Genomic DNA, 17,018 nt, shown 5'->3' with positions numbered 1-17,018 from the left:
GATCGGTGGTCCATTTTGGAGGAAGGTGCTTTCCTCCCCCTGGTTCTGTTCGGTAGTCTCCGAAAACGGGGCAAAGAGGCGGCGGGCCGGGCGCGGGGCTCCTGTGCCGTGCAGTCTCCGGTACGGGCAGGCACAGCTCCGCCACATCCCGAGCAGAAGCACGCCCAATTCAATGATGGCAGCGGGCGAGGTGCCCGCGGCTAAGATGGCAGCTGGGTGCCGCCTCCCGGCGGAGGGCGGGACTTCCTGCGCGGGGCGGCGCGCAGCCGCGATGGGGGAGGTGTGAGCGCGGCGGGCCGGCGGCAGGCACCGTCCCCACGGGGCGCGGCGGCGGCGGCAGCAGCAGCAGCAGCAGCAGGAGGAGCAGCAGCAGCGGCGGCGGCGGCGGCGGGCCGGGCATGGAAGTGGAGAAGATGGATGAGAATGAATGGAAGTATCACGGGGAAGGGAACCAGAGCCTCGTCGTCTCCCACTGCCAGGTGCGGAGGGGGGGCCCGCGGCGAGTAACGGCTGGCGGCGCGCGGGCGCCCCTCCCCCGCCCGCAGGGCCCGCGTGAGGGGCGCCGCCCGCGCCAAGCACTGCTTACGGGAAGGGGCCGGGGTCGGGGCCAGGGCCGAGGCCGGGCCAGGGTCTGGGCAGGCCGCGGGCGGGCCGGCTGCGCGGAGGTCCCCGGCTGATCACTGCAGCTGTGTGCTCTCTCCAGGTGTCGGGCCTCGCCCCCGGCGAGAGTGGCCGCCTGGCCCTCGCCGCCCCTCCTTTCTCTCCCGAGGTACTTTTCCATGCCGGTCCCCAGGTCTGGGCGGGCGGGAGCGTGTGGGAAAATCGTGCCCGTCCTGCGGGAGAGCTCAGCAGGCGCTTCCCGTATCTCTCTCCAGGGCTGCCGTGGGTTTGTCGGTAGCGATAGTGGAGGGGAAAGTGGCTAATGACTGGACAGCTGTCGTCTGGGAACGGGAGTCGTGAGGAAAAGTGCTGAGCGTTTGCCTTCTCTGTCATGGTGCCGTGTGCGTGCGGCTGTGACAGGAGGCACAAGGCTGGAGAAGGGACGGGTTTCCTTTTGTCACTCCTTGGCTTTATGTGCAAGAGTTCCAGCACTTGCTGCAGTGCTGAACTGGCTCTCCAGATACGGATTTCGGTTTCTGGCTTGGCCCGTGAGTCTGGGCCGGTCGCTTCGCCTCTCGGAGACGAAGAGGCATTTACATTTTGAGGGGTTTCTTTGTTTCGCTGTTTTAGTTTAAAAAAATAAAAAAGGCGCGAGAAAAAGAGGAAAATCAGCATCTGGGCAAACAGTAACGAACAAACAAAGCTAACTCCCATGAAGCAGATTCTGGGCCAGCTTCAAAAGCATGTGTTCACTTGACTGCTGTCACTCTGGTGTCGCCCCGTTGGTGTGTATGTTATTTACTTAATATGCCAGGGTAGATGTGTCTCGAAAGTGTGTCTTCTTTAATTCTGAAAAGTACTTTTGGCTATACTTTGCTTTAAATCTGTTTGAATTTCAGTTTAAATTCTTGTATGGATTTGCTGCAGAACGTTCTTGATGCTTTATAGATCTAAACGTAGTAAAGCCAAAATTATGCAATGTAGGCTTTATGTGGGGAAAAATCTATACTAAGAGTTGCATCCCGAGAATGATTAATGCTGTCTAAAGGAATGACTGAAAATATTGGGCTTTTTTTTGTGTCTGTCTGTTTTCTGGATTCTAAAAATAAACTAGTTATAAAATACATTAACAAATGTCAAGTCTGAGAAAATGCTGAAAATATTCAGGTGCCCTCCAGACTTTAGGAGAGGCACTTCTGTGACTCATTTCTTGTCTGTATAAAATGTTTTTTAAACTGTATTTTTTGCTACAAGAAGAACGAGTGTGATTGCTAGATGATGATGCCTACTTGAGGATGTCCCTGCTGACTGCAGAGTGGGGATTGGACTAGATGACCTTTGGAAGTTCCTTCCAGCCCAGATCATTCTGATTTTTGTGTCCTATCCGTGGTTTAGCTGTGAAACAGGCAGTTTAAAAAAATACCCAGTCACTGGGTGATAGAGATCAGTAATGGATTAATAGTGATGTAATTGTGGTATCTTTAAAGCTGTGGAAAGTGAGGAAGTCTGCCAGAGGTTCAGAATGGTTGCTGAATGTGTCGGTGCTCTTTCTAATAAGACTTACAGACGGAGTGAAAGTGAAATGGATATGATTTTTTCCTTGCTAGGCAACTTTGAATCAGTAAAGCTTGCATCTTAAGACTTTTCTGTCGGCTGATGGAGAACTCTTGTAAAATGGGGGCATATAAAATACTGTTTATATGCTAATTGTTACTTTGTGTCTCTTGCAAACAGGACATACTTAGATGATTAATCATCGTTCTTGTGATCTGGTGTCAAGTCATTCTCAGGTTTGCATGAGCAGAACTGCAGCACTAAGGCTGTTTTTACATTTTAACTGTCCTTGCTTCATTCTGTGTCTCTTCAGTTCTTGTTTTTTGGGTATAAATGCTAATGGGAGGAGCAGCACTTTGATGCAAGGGAAGGTGTCAGTGGATGCTCAGATAAAAGTACAAGAATTTTAACAGTGAAAGGCCAAGGTGGAACTGTGTGCATGCCTGTTGTTTCCATGTTCTTTTTGATGTGCGGTGGCATTTTGGAATGTGGGCAGGAAGCTGATCCCTACTTTTGTAGGTTTGATCTTCTCTTCCTTGTTTCTTTTGGGAGATCTTAAAAAAGCAACAAAGAATTAACCTCTGTCCCCCGGAGACAAAGGTACAAGATTCTTTACTTTTTACGATGGAACATCCAGGGTGCATTCTTTCAACTCCTACTCTTTGGGCCACTCTTCAAAGCACTGATCACAGGTCCTTTTTCAAAGTCATACATCAAGCATGCTGGGTATTTGGAGTAAGCAGGAGGCCTGGAGGGAGACTGCTGTTCTTGGTTGTGTGGAATGTGGCTGGTTGGTAAAGAGTAAGAAGACATACATCGTCAGTTCGTGATGCTTTCGTGTTTCAGACTATGTTTTGGTTTGCTCTGTTCCCTGTACCTTTCCCTTTATGACATGAATGCAATCCATTGTTAATCCACAGTTATTACAGTACCAAAATTAAAAACCTTTTCATAGAACAGTCACATGGCCAGCCAACAGCTCTGCTAGCGATGAGCTGATAACCTTAGATACAGGCAACATGCAGCCCTATCAACAGTGACATACAGACAGAGGTTTGTCTGTCAGGCTGATGTTTTATGGAACGTACTCTGTTTTTTGGTGCAGGTGGTGTAAGGTACAGCTTGGTGCACTCGTTCCTCTTGCAGATTATGCATCTTGCAGAAGGTGGCAGCAGCAAGGGAAGCCCCATGTGTGCCTGGTTCCTGCAGCCTGCAGAGCGCTCTGCTGCAATCACTGCAAGTGCATCTCTGTTCCTTATTTATGCGCTGAAGAAGCAAGGGACGAGGCAGGGCATGGGCAAGTCAACACATCTCTATTTACAGAGATAGTTTTACAGTTACTTTAATTAGTTCCCCAGCATTTAGCAAGTGATCTACTGAATGCAGATGGAGCATCTGCCATGCATCTCCAGGTACCTCTGGAGCTGCTTGCTTAATGCAGGTTTAAATTTCTGCTTTCCTGGATTTTTATTTCCAGTTCTGATGAATTAAAATTCTAAAAGATGTGCAGCATTGTGGTCCCAGTTTTTCTGCTGCTGAGGCTTTTCCCTGTAGTTTTTATTTCAGCCGTGGTTAAGTTAATCCAAATTGAAATTGTATTGTCATAGAGTCAGTCAGGGCTGGAAGGGGATCACAAGGATCATCTAGTTCCAGTTCCCCTGCCATGGGCAGGGACACCCTAACCCAGATCAGCATTGTGGTCAAAAAGGCTTTGTATATTCAGTCTTGCAGACAGATGAAATGCATCTATAGAAAATGAACATGGGCAGCTTTCCTACCTTCTGATTTTAGTAAGAGGATCAACTGGCAGCCCAGTTTGTTCCTGAAGACAGTGCGTATGGTATTTGGAAAGATTGGTGTGGGCACACTTAAATTGCAGGTTCATTCATCAGTGTCTGTACAATCTTTGTCCATTGGTTGCAGTTTTTGAATGTTTGATTGAATTATATTTTCACCTTCAAATAATGTAGTGGCCACCCTTCACACCATACAGTAAATGGTCTGGTTACTCCAAGTTGCTGTCTCAGAGATGCAAAGTGCTGCATTACAGAAATGGCTTTACGAAAGCCCAGCTCAGCACCACCAGGGACAGCCAGGCTGTGTAGGAAGGATACTTCTTATTCCCTGCAATTTCATTGCAGTGATGCTCCTTCCACATCAAATTTGACTTCTGATCTAAAAAGAGAGCCAACCCATTCTTTCATTCCTCTTCCCAGCTTTTGAGCAGGAGAGAGGGTTCAGAGGAACTGCTGTAGAGCATTTATCTTTTAGTAAGCTGTTGACTTTCCCTAAGAGCAAGATAACCTAGTGTGTGAGAAGTGAGGTGGAGATCCTTATTGGTAGTTCTGAGTTTTAATTAGCTATTTGTTTTTATAGAGACACTTAATATTTCATTTCAAAAGGCTTGGGGAGGTGTTTGTAGAAAGAAATGTAAGCAACTCTAGAAAGTGTCTTGCATTTCCTTTCACTGTTGAAACATACACTTGCAATCCTCATTTTTTTTTCCTCTATAAGATAAAATGTATACAGTCCATTGGTGCATCACTGCAATTGATTTGCACTCAGTTTTGGATTTTGTGTGTTGTGATATTATGGTAAGCAAATGCTTCCTCTTCAGATATGCCTGAATGTTAAGTTTACATTTTGTGGTGACAATTGGGGAGTGGTAGAGGAAAAGAGGAGGACTTTTTTCCCAGCACTTAAAAATTTTTTTTTTTTTAATTTAGTGTGATGGTATAGGAACCTTGAGGTGTGCTTCCAGAAGTTTGCATCTTCAGATGCCCTCATTATTAATAATAACCTACTTCTTGCCTGGGAGCAACACATGTTCTTGGGTTTTGGTATGGGACTTCCTTAGTAACTGTAAATCATCTCCAGAGCATATGTAAGTGTATGAGAGAAGAAAAAGGTAGGGAAGGTATATGGAGAAGGTAGATGAAGCAGAACTAACGAGCCTGGGTGAGGGGCTCAAGTCAGATGATCCAATTTGCAGAAGATTCCTGAAGTTGGTGCCTGCAGTGTCTCTCCTCTGTGATACTTTTTTCCCTTTCCTTTGGGACATGTGGATAAAGATGGAAGGTATCAGAGTGCTGCTTTTGCTGGCATTCTTCCTGGGCCTTGTTTTGACTTTGCAAGGGACTGGAGAGAGCACAGGTTGCTAGGAGAGGGGAGATCTTGGATTTTAACCATAGTCTTGGCTTGCGTTGTATCTCTAGCTGCTTCTTCTGGCAGCTGCAGTATGATGGCTGCAATGTGTGCAGAACAACACTTTCTGCGTATGGGGAAGATGGGTTTGTTTAATGAAATAGAATATCTCTAGTTGCGAGGGGGTGTTGTATGTTGAATCAGGCTAGGTAATTGTCCCTGGTAGTGCTTTTGCAACAGGAGGTAGTTTTTCAGTGCTTGTTCAGTTTTTAAGAATAATGACAGATATTTTTTTGTTCTGTTTCTGTACTGGAAAATTTTGTCACAATAAACTTACTTTGGAAGAGGACCATTAACAATATTGTATGTTGAAGCCTTTGCTGAGTGAAAGGTCTGTGGTCAGAATTACTAGCTACCTGCAGCTTTCCTATCTGATCTTGTTTGGCAGAAAGGGAGTGATGCCCATTGTTCTTTGTTGTATTGTGGAAAGAATCTTCTTAAGAGATTTCTGATGATGTCTTGTCGTACAAGTTAAAAACCTGTGTGTCTTGTTTTTTCTTCCATTGTTTTTCTATGTAGAGTTTGCTGAATCTGTTTTGCCCTCTTGAAATTAGTGTAAGCAAAGCATTACTTCCAAAACTTCAAAGTCATTCATGAGCAATTCCAGATCTCTGGCTGTAAAGGAAATTTTGCCCAGTTCTCTTTTTTTTTTTCCCTTTCCTTTTTATGAATTCATTGTTCCATAAATATTATCAATTAATGTCTTGATCTCATGGAAATACAGAACAGATTGCCAATTCCTGTATTGGAGAGTCTTCAGATAGGAGAAAAATACTGAAAAATTAGTTGCTGTTCCTTGTGGCTATAAATCCCAGACCTTATTGACAGTGGCCTTCACCCTGATTTAAAATATGGCCACGTTCGTTGTCTTGGTTCTGTCACAGTATAAGAAGTAAAATGCAACTTGTGTTTCTTGGTTTTATTTTGAATGGCAAAGGTAACACTTCTGGTAACATTTGAACTTAAACATTTTTGTATCCTTAGGAGATTCTTCTATTTAATTCCAAAGTTGTGCTAATTCTTGCTTCTGGCTTCTGATGGATATCTTGCTCTGGGTGTATCCAAGAGGCACCGTGGCTATGTGATGTAATACAGGGAGGAGGTTTGCATCCAGTTCTGTAGAATTTACTGGAGGAAGCAAAACATACATGTGAGCAAGTTGAACCAAGATTCCAGAATCCACTTTAATGTGCATTAAGGGCTAGTAAAAGGGCTATTAAAACATCTTTTAGGGGTGGTTTGTTTTGTTTTTTTCCCCTGGGTCATAGGACTTTCCTTTGACTTGGTTTCTCCAGGAGGATGCTTCTCTAAACATTATCTAACAAAACCCTGCACCTGCACATCCCTTCCCTGCTTAAAAAAAAGGACAAGAAAATGGACTGATGACTAAATATCATGTATTGCTTTGTTCCTCCTTTTCTAGTAGTAATTGCTTTTGTTATATATAAAAATCTTCTATTTATTTAGTCATTATAAATAGGTAGAGGAGTTTCTGCCCAAATTTCCTGAAGCAAGTAGCTCTAAAACCCAGTTGAAAAGCTAAGCATGCAATCAAGGTGTGTCATTAGTGGAAAAGAAAGGAAGAGACATCTGCCTTGCTGTAAACAGCAATTAAATTTTTAGAAATGGGAGGCAGTCACCAATTTGAGTTGGAATTTGGGACCCTTTGTGTCACTTGTATGAAATTGTACATTTCCTTGTGTTAACCTTGGTTAACAGCAGTTGAATACACTTTTATGGGCAGAGGGGATTGTATTTGGTTGTACATGGTTCCCTGGCTAAACTGGTGAAATTGTGACTGTAGATGTCTTAGCTAATTAGACTAACTCTACCTGAGTAGAACCTACAAAGCTTTTACTATAAACAAAGAATTAGAAGTTGGAAGCACTTCCAGTTCTGGGGATTAGTTCTGTGCAAAGCTTTTCTTGACACCCAAAAAAGTCGACAGCTTGAATCAACACCTAAGTAGAATCTTAATTCCATGTTGTGACATGAATTCCGTATTGCACTGGTGTAGTTAAGTTTCCTTTTCTGTGCCGTTGCCAGGTTTCTTCACTTGAAAGGGTGCTCTGAATGCAGTGCAGTTTAGTAGTGCTTTCCATAAAGTGGAAGGGAAGTGGCACTGGGTAGCAGGGCTGAGTGTAGAGAGGGAAAAGAGCAGAAAGGCAACAATTTCAACTTTTCTAATCATGTCAGTAGTTTAAGCTCTGTAGGTGTAGATGGGGAAACGTAGCATATGTGTGGAAGGAAATGGGAGACAAACACTGAATCTTAGGTATAATACTCTGATATGACAGTGATATTTTAACTACCAGCAGCACTCTTCTCCAAAACTACTTTTTTCAGGGGTGTTTTCTTATTTTGCTAATAATGGAGTGTTGGAACACACTTGTCTTTTAATGACTTTCTTTGGAGATTCAAATTCTGACTGTTTTCCCCTTCTGCCTTCCCCCTTGCCCCCTTTTTGAGTGACTTTGAGATTACTGAAGACTACATACAATGAACATGTAAAATGTGTCCCAGTGTGGCAGACAAATTCAGGAGGTAGTCAACCTTGACTAAAGACAGCCTTGATTAATTTTTTCCTGCTTGGGGTCTGTGTTCCCTCAAACTCGAATGAATTTCTTTTTGCAGTTGATAAAGTTGTTATTTAAAAAGTATTTTTATTGTCTATTGCAGGTGTTTGGTAAGTGCACCAATGGTGGATTTCATAAGACTACTCTGCCTTTTCCATGCTGCATATGGTTGTTCCCTTTGTTGACAGCACTGGTGGGCTTGTTACTCTAGTGAAAGTACCTTGGCAGACCCATAAGCTGTATAGAGTGGTCAGTCTAATAGACTGATTTAGTCACTCCTTTGATTATTTCCTCCCTCCCAACCTTTCAATGTTTACTTTGGCTCCGTGTGTATCTTCTGAGATATGCAGTAGCTGTGGTCTGCCCTCCTGGCTTTGCTTGGGATGGAACAGACACTGCATTCGATTGAACAGTTGCCCAAGCCTTGCTCAGGCTTCTTCCAGCTGAGATGTTCAGGATGCTTGGAATTAGCAGCTCGTTCTAACTCTTCATTTTATTAACTTCATTCTAATCTCCATTGCTGTTTTAACTTTATATCACCTCCCCTCCCTATTAGTGTTTCCCCAAGATGCTTTATTTCCTCCATATAGCAGCAGCTGGCTGTGTGGCTCAGTGCAGCTGTGCGGCTCAATGCAAGAAAGTGTTGGTGGCTGGTAGGCGGGGGTTTAGAGCAGGTTACAGGAAAGAAGCTTAGCACATGCTTTTGTGTTCTTGTTGGTATCACTTACCTGTTTGACAGATGGATGAGGTATTTGATACCCTGTTAAATGTTAAGGACTGGGTTTTTCCTTGCTTGTTTTTAACAGATGTCAAGGATGTTACTGCGGTACACAGACTGCAGTAATGTGTGCTGAGGGCCAGGCATCAGTAGGTTGATTCATTCTATCCTCTGGTATGTGTTTCCACCTAGTACCGGTGGGTGTATCACTTGATATCATTTCAGGTACTGTGATTAGGTGCTTAGCTGAAGGGCAAACGTTTCCTTCTCACTCATGGTTAATGCAGGCATTAAATTGGTACCGCCTGCATACTGTGAAGTTGTTACACAAAGCTTAGCTCTAAAGTGAAACCTGAGTTGATGCTTGAGTCTCATGGGAACCTAGATCATAACAAAGCAGGGAAAAAAGTGGAATGAGCACCTGAAGTCTGATGCAAGTCATGAGCTTTGTGCTAAAGAAAACAAGTGTTGTACTGGTGTTTGTGTCCAAGTATTGCTTTAACACATGGAATGGTGTCAAGCCAGGTGTTATGCCAGAAATTCTTTATTCAAGTTAAGAAATAAAAAGTTGTTTTTAATGGACTGCTAAGCTAAATAAAACAGTATTGTTCCAATTTTTGAATGCTTCCTTGCACTCTGGGTGAGCAATTGCTAAACTTCCTCCATACTGGCAGGAAATGTAGCTTTCCTCACTTTGTTTTGTGTGAACTTGCCCACCTTACACAGAACCAAACCACGCTGGAAAACATTACTTGTATACAATACTGCTGTATGTACTTCATTCAAAAACTGCAGACTTCCAGTGCTTGGTTGTCTTCATCTTCCACATCCCTCCACATTGCATAGCACACTGACAGCCTGGGTGAGGAGACTTCCAAAATGTCTTGTGTTGAGTGTTATAAAGGTAAGCCTTGACCAAGGTGCTTGGGCAGCGTGGTGGGCATGCTTTTACTGAGTGTTGTTAGTTCTCAGAAGGAACTCTATTCCATGCAGTGGTCTCTTCTGAGATGTGAAGATGTGATTTCTGTTTGCTGCCTTCCCAGAAACTGCATTTTCTGAGTAGGAAATCACTGTTTTTCTGTTTAAATCCCTCAACCTGGATTTGTAATTGAAGGAGTTGTGGAATGTAAATTTGGAATAAAGAATGTAAGAATATTTTTTGTTGACATATACTACAGAAATAGCTTAATGTCAGCGAAGAGTTCTATAGTTCACATTTATTACCACTGAAACTTGTTAATCAGCATTTGCATATCACTATGTGAAGTAGGGCTTAAATAGCAGTTTGGTGTAATTTAACCCACTCCCCCCTTCTGATTGAAATTTAGATAGAATGCACCTCCTGTGGGTGTCGTTGCTGTATGCTGTCATAAATCCACAATTATTAGATTCTTGAATAACTACAGTGGTGCTAATAGAAGGTTTGGCATATGTGGTGAATTGGTAAGTTCTTGGCAGCTCTTTAGGCTCAGCAAAAGAGAATGAATTAAACAGCCAGATTTTACTGTTACAAAGAAATTCTGAAGCCTTTAGGGGCACCATTTTTTTAGTCAACTTCATCTTGTCATCTCCTTAAGTAGTGGCTGTTGGTGGTGTGTGTAATTGGCTGCAACAAATGTATAGTCATAACAATTATTATTAATTGTATAGTGTGTTACCCATCTGAGAGTGTTTCCCTCATGTTAATGATTGGAAGCTCGTGACTTTTCTATGGACAACTTTAAAATGCGTGTGGGTTTTCTTGTTCTGCTTGTACAGTAGACAGGTTGGTGATGTAAAATGGTGTACAGTGCTTATGAAAATACTGGTTGAGTTTTACAGCCCACAGTTTATGAGGCTTTGTGGAGTGAGGGAGATGATGGGTGTGGGCAAAGGAGTGAATTTTGGTACTTAGAGTTGCTTCCCAAACAAAGTACCTTGGTTTCTACCAGTAGATCTTGCATACAAGAGCACAAGTTGGTAACCAACTGAATCAGAATCTTTTTTAGTTACACCGGACAGTTGTAGACCTAGCTGTTAGAGCAAGGCTTTGCATCTAGACAAAAGCAGTTGGCACATTCTGTTCAGAATAATGATTGAGTAATAACCAATGACGTGAGCCTGCCTGTTTGGAAAAGCAGAAGCTGAAGTGATGTTTCCCAGGCTTTGTGTTTGGACAGCCTAATTCTTCAGTTTCCTACAGAAGCTTATTTTAAGCTCACATCAGCCGAGGTGGTAACAGTGGAAGGAAAAGGCACATCTTTGTGAACTTCTAAGCAATTTTGGTAGCATTTCAACTTGGGTTTGGACACGTTTTCCTCTTTCACTGACAGCTCTTAAAGATTTTGTTAATAATGTATCAAGAGAGAGAAATAATTAAAAAAAAAATCTCTGTGATGCAAACCAGGGGTTTCTCTAAAGGGGAATATCAAGTTTATCAATTTGCCTCAGTTGTGTTTAACTTGCAAAGACTCTCCAGCTCAGGAGGTAATGCATGGTAGCACAATCTGATGGCAGGAGAGTTTAGAAGGCACTTTTGGGAAATACCAACTATCAAACACCAAGCTGTAAAGCCATAAATGCAGGCTTTTATCGTGGTTTCATAATGCTACTGTATAATCCAAAGTACCTAGATTTGTGCCAGTCATATTTTGGCTTGACTACCAACAATTGCTTTGTTTTGGGATTTCACTGAGTAGGATTAAAATAATAGCTGTAGTAACTGCTTTGGAGAGAAAGTCTTGCAGAGAACCTTCTTGGGGTCCAAGACCGGCAAACTTTTTTCCCAAGACACTTTAGGACAAGAGAGTGTGAGTGTGTATCTTACATTTTCATAGCACCTCCCACTGCTTCTTGTCTCGTTGGCAGCCATTACCTTTGAGTTATAATTTAACCCAAACAACTGTTTCGTGATAGGGTGCTAAAGATGTGTTTGCCTGTCTTGGTTAGACCATAGGTTTAAGGTTGGAGCCTCGAAATGCTGTGGCATGTGATAGTGCTCCTCCAGAACATAGGCTCCTGATTACATCATCCCGGCAGCCAAGCGACTGTGAATGTGTTTTGAGAGACACAAGTTTTGGTATTCTTGTTGCTATTGTTTGTTTGAGTTTTCCATAACAATTGGAAATGTCTTTTATTGTAGCCCTAGGATGATCCTGGACAGTAATAACCTTGATTGTTATCTGTTTGTTGTTCTTTACTTGCAGAGTAAGAGCATTCATATTTGATATTCTGGTGACTTTTGTGTTTCTTAGTCTTTGTCACTAACTGGGTACAAAAGGTACTTACAGGGAAAGGGCTGCAGGATTTAAAGAAAATGTAGACAGAACTCTTCCTTTGAATTCCTTGTTTTTCTAGCTCAACTTCAGAAGATTCGAAACTGCTTAATGCTCCATGTGTTAGGTTTGCCTACCTCCATGCATAGTTTCTTTTGTTTCTCTGGCTGATTGTTCAGACGTTTTTGTCCCACTGGATGCTTGTCCAGGGAACTAAACACTAATGGTAACAGTACATCAGTGGAAGTGGTGTTAAGCAGTGGAAGGGCTTACAGAGGTGCATGTGGAGAATGAAATTTAGGATGTAGTTGATTTATCCTGATCTCAAGTGCTGAGGGTAAGCACGTTACAGCTTTGATCTTCAATCTCTAAATACAACAAAATGTAAGGCATTTAAGGCAACTGACAGAAACCCTCATGGCAACAGCCACCTACAATATTTCCATGTAAAGAAGTGATCAGCTGAATCAGTAATGCAGTAGTGTGAACAATGCAGGCCAGTATTATTTTTAGTGGCAGTGGTTCTGAAGCAGTTAGCATGTTTGACATCTAATGGGTTAACCTTTATACTGTAGCAGTGTGTTTGTGTGAGGGTGTATTGGATTGCACTCAGGGATGCGCCTAGCTGAAAACTTCCCCCTAGAAAAAAAAATTGGGGGATTTTTGCGTGGTGTTTCCTCTGACCAACCAGCCTCACAAAGGCACTGTTGTGGGCCAGCTGGTTGTAGTGCATCTGTGACCGAGTTGTTTGAGCTTTGCAGTTTCCTTTTGCCATCGGTAGCCTAATAATGTGTTCTTATTTTCTGTTCATTTTCTCCCAGCCTGCTTCTTAGAATCAGAACCATAGAATTCATCAGATTGGAAGGGACCCTAGGTCATCCTGTCCAACCCCTGCAGTGAGCAGGGACATTAACTAGAACAGGTTGCTTAGGACTCCTTAGTTTGACTTTGAATGTCTCCAGGGATGGGGTCTCCACCACATCTCTGGCAAACTGTTCTAGTATTTCACCACACTAATTGTGAAGAACTGTCTCCTAATATTAAGTCTAAATCTGCCCTTCTCTAGTTTAAAACCATTGTCCCTTGCTGCAAGCCCTTCTAAACAGTCCCTCCCCAGCTTCTGTAGGTCTCCTTCAAATACTGAAATGCCACTATAAGGTCTCCCTGGATTCTTCTCTTCTCCATGTCATCTTCAGACATGATTTGGTAATGAACAAATAGTGTAGGGACTCTTGTGAGAGCAGTCAGATTTTCCAGAGCAGTGGCTGGGAACTGATGAACAGATAAATATCTACAACATCCTTGACATACTCTAGAATCAGGTTTCTGAACTGATTAGAGGTGATGATCAGATCACTCTGTCACTGATATAATCTTCCCAATGAATAGTGAAAGCAGGGGATCCAAACAGTTTAACACACTAAAAATACCATAGTGTATGCATGGTGTACAGGCTCACCAGACCTTAGCTGTTATACACACAATGGGAGAAAAAGAGGGAGTGTCACCCACCCTCTTGTCACTCAGTGACTGGAATTAGTGTTCAGTTTATCAGATACTGTGTTAGAAATGCTGTGTCCAGTAGGAGTAGGGAGGTGATTGTCACCTTGTACTTGGTCCCAGGTGTGGGGGAACTGAGACTTATGCTGGCTTCAGATGGTTTTAGCTATTTCACTGGCAGTGTCTGAATTCCAATCTTGTTTTGTTGGTATTTCGGATTACGCATTGGTATCTGTTTTGCTTTTCTCCCTCTGCTTTTCTCTAGTAATTAAAGATAACTGCAGCTCTCTCCCACTCAGCACTGTCCAGAGACAGCTTTCAGCCCTGAAGTATGGAATGTTGCTGGTGTCGTCATACTATGGGAGGTTTTTTTAATGGCCAGCAATTTGGAAGAGAAAAACACTTTAGGTTCATGGAATTGAAGCTAACTCTGATATTTTGTCTGCTTTGTCTTTGTCAGGAAGCCTGAGCATTAGTACTGTTTTGTTAGTGCATTCAGTATCGGTTTTGGTGTGTCTAGGAAAGGGCCAAATTGAGACGCTGAGTGAGTAATAGGTAACCCCAGAAAAAAGCTGTTTGCCTACTGTGGTGCTCAGTGGTTTTTGTCCACATCTTGTCTGAATAGGCTAAAGTACCTCAGTGAGAGTGAATATCTTGAGGATCAGATATTTAGACTGACTAATCTGAGGCAGGGTTGTGTGCTGCCTTGCCAGGTAGGACTGCAAGTTCCTTAACGCTATCACAAAATTTGATTGAATTATAAAAAGTCTATTTACTAAGGGTGCTGGTTGATTTTGACAGGTTTTATTGAGAGAAAGATCCTGCAGGTGACTTCTGTGATGGGAGACACACTCTTAACAGGCTTAAGGAGAAAGACTTAATTTACAACAGCTACAGAATACCTTTACCTGAACTCTTAAAAAGCTGAGGATGTTTTTAAAATTTGTGACTTTGAAAATATAAAGGTTTATGGATTGTTACAAAATTGACAACAATTGGTGGGCTTTTTAAAAGTGTTTGGAAACCTGCTGTGTTTGTCCCCTGTAACATGTTTTAGAAGTTCAGAGGGTTTAGTGCTGTGTAGTGCCTCCCTAGTATTTTGTAGCGTTGTGCTGATACTGTAAGCAGATGTTAACGAAATGCATCTTTCTGTCCCCACCCTCCCACTCTTACTAAACAGGTGTGAAGGTGGCAGGGTGTCTTCCTGTTTGTGTTTGACAGTGTTTTAACAGGTTTTCAGAGCAGTGCTGTAAGCTGAGGCAGCATGTCCCCTGCTACACTGGGTGACTGGAAGTGCAGAGTTGCTGCTGAGTTACAGTGATGGCCAGGCTGTGGACAGAAACTGGTGTATTTGATTTCAGGCTGAGTGAAATAAGCATCTAAGAGGCCTGATTTTCTTTTTTTGTTCTTGATTTCTCAAATGAGGTAAATTGGGGAATCAGACAATTGTGCTGTTCTTAAGTTGTACTTAGATTACAATTAAACCATTTTCTTTTTTTTTCTCCAGCGCTGCGTGGTGCTGCGGTTTTTGAAGTCCCCCCCAAACCAGAACAAGGTAAGATTCCACATGTGCGGTTGCTAAAAGCCCCCAGGTAAGCTAATAACTAGTCTGAGGAGAAACAGGAAACCCATGAAAGAACTGTTACTGACAGGGGGAAGAATAGGGCATGTTTTGAAACGTGCCTGCATTTCAGAAGTTTTGGCAACAGGAGGAAATTTGATGTCCTCTTACGTAAGTGAGATTCTGTGGCTGCTGATGCCAAGCTCTTTGTGTGAGACAGGTTGTCAGGCTGTAGTGTGTGGCGTGTCCAGCTGTCTGAGAGGAGAGCTGTGGCAAGAGAGAAAGTGTTCATATAGCCCTTCAATGTAGGATGCTGAGGAAGAAATGACAGTTTTACTGATTCTTGCTAGATGGGAAAGAAGAGGAACAGCACAGGACTGGTGTCATGATAAAGGTTTTCTGTTGACTACCTGTTAAGCAGCTCAAAGCTGTGGAATTTGGACAATGATATGAAATACTCCTGAAAGTAGCCTTTGTCAGAGAGTGATTTCAGTGTCCTGTCTGTTGAGAAAGAGTATGGTGGGACACTGTGAACAGTATCATGGACTGAGGTAGGTGGGTTTCTGCTAGAGAAAGAACTGAAGCAAGTTACCTTAGATTTGCTTTAATCGGGATAAAAAAATGATCAAGAATGAAGGCTGGAGTGAAGTGTGCACACAGTGCTCCAAGGGAAAATAAAAGAGAGCCCAAGAGGCAGAAGGTTCAAATTCTGCCAGTTCCTCAACATGACAAGTAGTCTTCAGGTACATGAGAGGTAGAGGGAGTAGTTTGTGACAGCAGTGTCTGAACCGTGGCTTTGTAAGGCTCGGTGGCAGACTATTGTGATGAGAGAGAAATACAGAAGCTTTATGGCTGTAGTGACCTGTACTTTAATTTTAGGAAAAAAGAAACAAGGACCAATGTAAAAACCTGTAGGAATGTTGCTTTGCTTTTAATCAGGAAAGCGAATGCAAAATGCATCCAGGTGTAACAATGGACAGAAAGGAGAGGTTTCTATGTTGAATCGGAGTAGAGGAATGTAAACTCCATCAATGTAGTGTCACATACAAGTTGTTTGACCTTGCTGACTATCGGAAAGAAGTCTACTATGACTGAAGTGTGACTTGAGTAAGTTTTGGATCTGCTTATCAGGACAGGATTTCAACCCATGTATCCTGTGCTTATGCAGTAATCCAAGATAACAATGTCTAGCGTTGTTAGGAGAACAGGAAAGAACCCAGTGGATCAGAAGAAAGGAAAACAGTGCCTAGCTCAATTTCTAATGGAGCAGAGGAGACAGACCATGAGTGTAAGTAAAAAGTCAGTCCATTGCCATTTAGTTAGGGGAAAAAAGATGAGACTTGGTATCTTGGTATTTTGTTGTCCTTTTTTTAAGTCCACAGAACTTCTTGCATAGTAATTGTTTTTAAACAGCTGACCATGTTGCAGAGGAAGCCAAGGAAGTGACTCTGGGGTTACCCACCACAGCACTGAAGTCGATAATGCTTCTGCAGACTGCTATGACATGTGTTTAGTTTTTTGGATTGTGATAGTGAAACACAAGGAGAAGAATCTCCTGGGCATGGCCTTCTGTTAGTGCTTGAAGAAGGCTGGTCAGGTCCTTGACTTTGGAAAAAAGAAAAAAAGACTTTTCCTCCTGTGTAGCCAGAGTACTAAGATTGGTCAGAATCCTGCCAAGCACACAGATGGATGGCACTAGGTATTTCTGTGAGCTGTAGCTGGTGAAACAGCAAGAGTTTGCTTTTCAGACAATGATAGCAGGACTTTCACTCAGAGTTGCCCCCAATTAGTCACTCTTCTCTCCTACTCTTGTGACAGGTAAAAGGCTGCTAGTGGCAGGGCTGCTTCTGAAGGTGCTTTAAACAGTATCTCTGAGTTCATGCCCCAGGCTGATGAGTGGGCACCACCATAGAAGACTCCTGTTACAAATATAAGTGTTGAGGAGACCTGGCTTGTGGCCAGCTCCAGCATTCTGCATTTGCCTCATATTGTGGTTATGTGTACTTTGTGATACACAATTCCTGTTGGCTTTGCCCTCCAAATAGATTATG

At 42.8% G+C, this 17,018-nt stretch overlaps 1 protein-coding gene across 1 annotated transcript in view; it reads left to right on the top strand.

Moving 5' to 3' along the window:
* Positions 1-333: 333 nt before the first annotated feature.
* Positions 334-17,018, top strand: part of IPPK (inositol-pentakisphosphate 2-kinase) — a 37,513-nt gene continuing 20,828 nt past the window's right edge. Inside the window, exons 1-2 of the mRNA XM_064156381.1 lie at positions 334-479; positions 14,914-14,961. Of these exons, the coding sequence (XP_064012451.1) occupies positions 399-479; positions 14,914-14,961 (129 nt within the window). The 5' untranslated portion in view covers positions 334-398. The remainder of the gene's footprint in view (positions 480-14,913; positions 14,962-17,018) is intronic.

This window comes from Pogoniulus pusillus, chromosome 16, assembly GCF_015220805.1.
Source record: "Pogoniulus pusillus isolate bPogPus1 chromosome 16, bPogPus1.pri, whole genome shotgun sequence".
NCBI lineage: Eukaryota > Metazoa > Chordata > Aves > Piciformes > Lybiidae > Pogoniulus > Pogoniulus pusillus.
The sequence above is the reverse complement of the archived record's forward strand: the minus strand, read 5'-3'. Positions and strand labels throughout refer to the sequence as shown.